Source organism: Nicotiana attenuata, unplaced genomic scaffold (assembly GCF_001879085.1).
Source record: "Nicotiana attenuata strain UT unplaced genomic scaffold, NIATTr2, whole genome shotgun sequence".
Classification (NCBI taxonomy): Eukaryota; Viridiplantae; Streptophyta; class Magnoliopsida; order Solanales; family Solanaceae; genus Nicotiana; species Nicotiana attenuata.
In genome coordinates, this window is record NW_017671329.1 from 197,633 (window position 1) to 200,123 (window position 2,491).

Below are 2,491 nucleotides of genomic sequence, written 5' to 3' on the forward strand. Positions count from 1 at the left end.
TTTAACTGTTACTTTAGAGTCTTGAAATTCAAGCAGGTCAACATGTAAATGATTTAGATGCTCAACACTAGAACTAACGTAACAATACAAATGCAAAGAACAACCATACAAGTGCTACTGCATGAATCTGCTGGGCAATTGCAAACTGTTTAACTAGCAAATTTGTTGGCTACAAGCCTAGATTTTGAACTCTCGAAGGCTCTTCTGGGAAGTTGCAAACTGTTTCTAATAGCTAATTCCTGCCCTCTTTTAGCTACTGCATGAATCTGCTTAGTGATTTTGTAAGTTGTTGTTTGATGTTTCTTTCTTCTTGCAGAGAATGTCCCAAATTAATATTGAGAACCGGAAAAAGTTGAAGAATCCTCACACTGCTGGAAAAAGAAGTTTTGCTTTAGTTCGCTCTAAGTTGGTGTGTAACTAGCAAATAATGGCAAAAAATTTCTCAATTTTTGCTCTTGTTTAGTACATGGTAGATCGCCAGGAATGCTAACTCACTTTCATGTGACTAGGAAAATGATAAGGAAACTTCGGATCCTTTATCAGCAAAGGAACTCTTTGTAGCTACAAGAAAAAGGAAAGATGGGCGATCATACAAGTGCTCGGATGAAGATACAACTAGTAAAATTGTGCGAATTATATTTAGCTGATGTTATATCGAGATCAATTATTTATTTTTATTAGTTTACTTTTTATTTACTTGTTCTATTTGTTTGAATATTCTTTGAAGGATGAAATGGAGGAAATTGAAGCACAAAAAACGAAAATGGCAATGAGTCCGTAGATGCATTTGCATCTGTCATGGGGCCTGAACATCCGGGACGTCTGAGATTATATGGACGAGGGGTTACAAGAACTTCTTTGAGAGGAAAAGTAGGATGTTTTGAATCCTTTTCAAATACTACAAATTATCTACAAAAAATGGAGGAGAAGATACAAAAAATGGAGAAAAAAATTGAGGAACAAAAGGCAACTATCCGTCAAGAAGTTGTTGCAGATATCCTTGCACGACTTCAGTGTTCAGGAATTGATATTGATGCTAACATTATTCTAGCAGCATTGGGTGATAATTTTCCAGGAGAAGCTTCTTCTGCACAACAAACAACTTTGCAACCAATCCGTCGTCCATCTACTAATAGCAACAAAGAAGGCCAACTCATTCCAGGTATTAATATTGCTTATTTAAAATAAAAAAAGTACTGATTGTTGCTCATGAATTCACTGATGGAATCTGAATAAAAGGGTAGAAAAAGCTCCTGATTCTTCTTGTCCACTTATCTGATGCTCGAATGAGCTCGGGGGGACAGTATCGACGGATCATATCCCACATGAATATGAAACTAGCAATGCTAGTCCCTAAACCACCCCAACTCTACAGCAATCCCATTGTGCTGATCATCGCTAATGATCGATGTTTCCCCTTCTCTCCCAAGGCAATTGGTGATAACTTCTCTTAAACTCAGTTCACTTATATAACAGGCAATGAGATGCAGAGAGAAGCCTACTCTTTTACTTAATAGAAGCAAATTCTGCTTCTCTTCAAGGCAATTGGTTGGCAACTTTTATTAATTATGTTCACAATATATATAACATATTTTGAGTGCAAAGCAAGAAAAAGAGTAGGTAAAGCATTTGAATAGATAGTGTATGACATAGAAAATAAAAGGCATGATGTTTTATTTGTCCTTTACCCCTCATTGGTTTGAGAGTACGTGGATTTACCTCTACATGTTTCTGCATATGGTTCATATAGTAGTTGTTCTAATTTTCAATGGTTCTGCATTGCTTCAGAAATTGAGAAGTGAAAAACATCCATATTAGTTTCTGCAGGGATGTTTGAACTAAGCAAATTACCATTGAGCAGTAGTTCTGTTTCCAATTTCCATGACTGATAGTGGGAGTTCTTCATTGTTATGTGCAAATTAAGTGTTCTGTCACAGAGTTGTATTTACAAATGATGTTTTGAGCAGGTTGAAAATTTTGGGATAGTCATATTTACAAAGGAAACTCCGCCAAAAAATTTAAGAATTTAGGGAGTTTGAAAATTTTCAAGTTATCAAATTGGTCATTTAATTACTTTGTGATTCAATTATCCTAAAAATTTTGTTTAATTATTTCTCATTGTGTTTTGTAGGTGCAGTGATTGCGGATGAAAGCAGTGACGAAGACCTTACTTGAGTGTTGTTGATCGTTGTTAGACTTTCTATTATTATGTTTGAGGATATTTTAGTTTAGAACTTTTTGTATGCAAACTCATCTATTTTGACTTTTGAATTGTTTGACCAAACAATGTATTCATATTTTGTTTTTGTACATGGATAATGCTAATTGGATATGGTGTAAATAATTTCATAGCATAGGAAACCATTTCTCATTTTGCTTCCATAAATATCAGAAATTACAATTTGTTGCAATAGAGAATATAACCGTTCCAATAGACCTAACAAATAATAAGAGCAGCCCATAATAACCGTTCCAATATGTTATAATATCC

The 2,491-nt window shown here is 34.6% G+C and overlaps 1 protein-coding gene across 1 annotated transcript; it reads left to right on the forward strand.

Moving 5' to 3' along the window:
* The first annotated feature begins 891 nt into the window (after window positions 1-891).
* Window positions 892-2,284, forward strand: LOC109207595. The gene is made up of 2 exons (XM_019370538.1): window positions 892-1,162; window positions 2,132-2,284. The coding sequence occupies exons 1-2, from the start codon at window positions 919-921 to the stop codon at window positions 2,173-2,175; spliced, it is 288 nt and encodes a 95-aa protein (XP_019226083.1). The 5' UTR covers window positions 892-918; the 3' UTR covers window positions 2,176-2,284.
* The last annotated feature ends 207 nt before the right edge of the window (window positions 2,285-2,491 follow it).

Excerpts from the sequence above, each read along its gene's own strand:
- LOC109207595 (XM_019370538.1), top strand. The coding sequence starts at position 919 with ATGGAGGAGAAGATACAAAAAATGGAGAAAAAAATTGAGGAACAAAAG. Across the intron at positions 1,163-2,131 it reads AGAAGGCCAACTCATTCCAG|GTGCAGTGATTGCGGATGAA; the intron begins GTATTAATATTG and ends TGTGTTTTGTAG.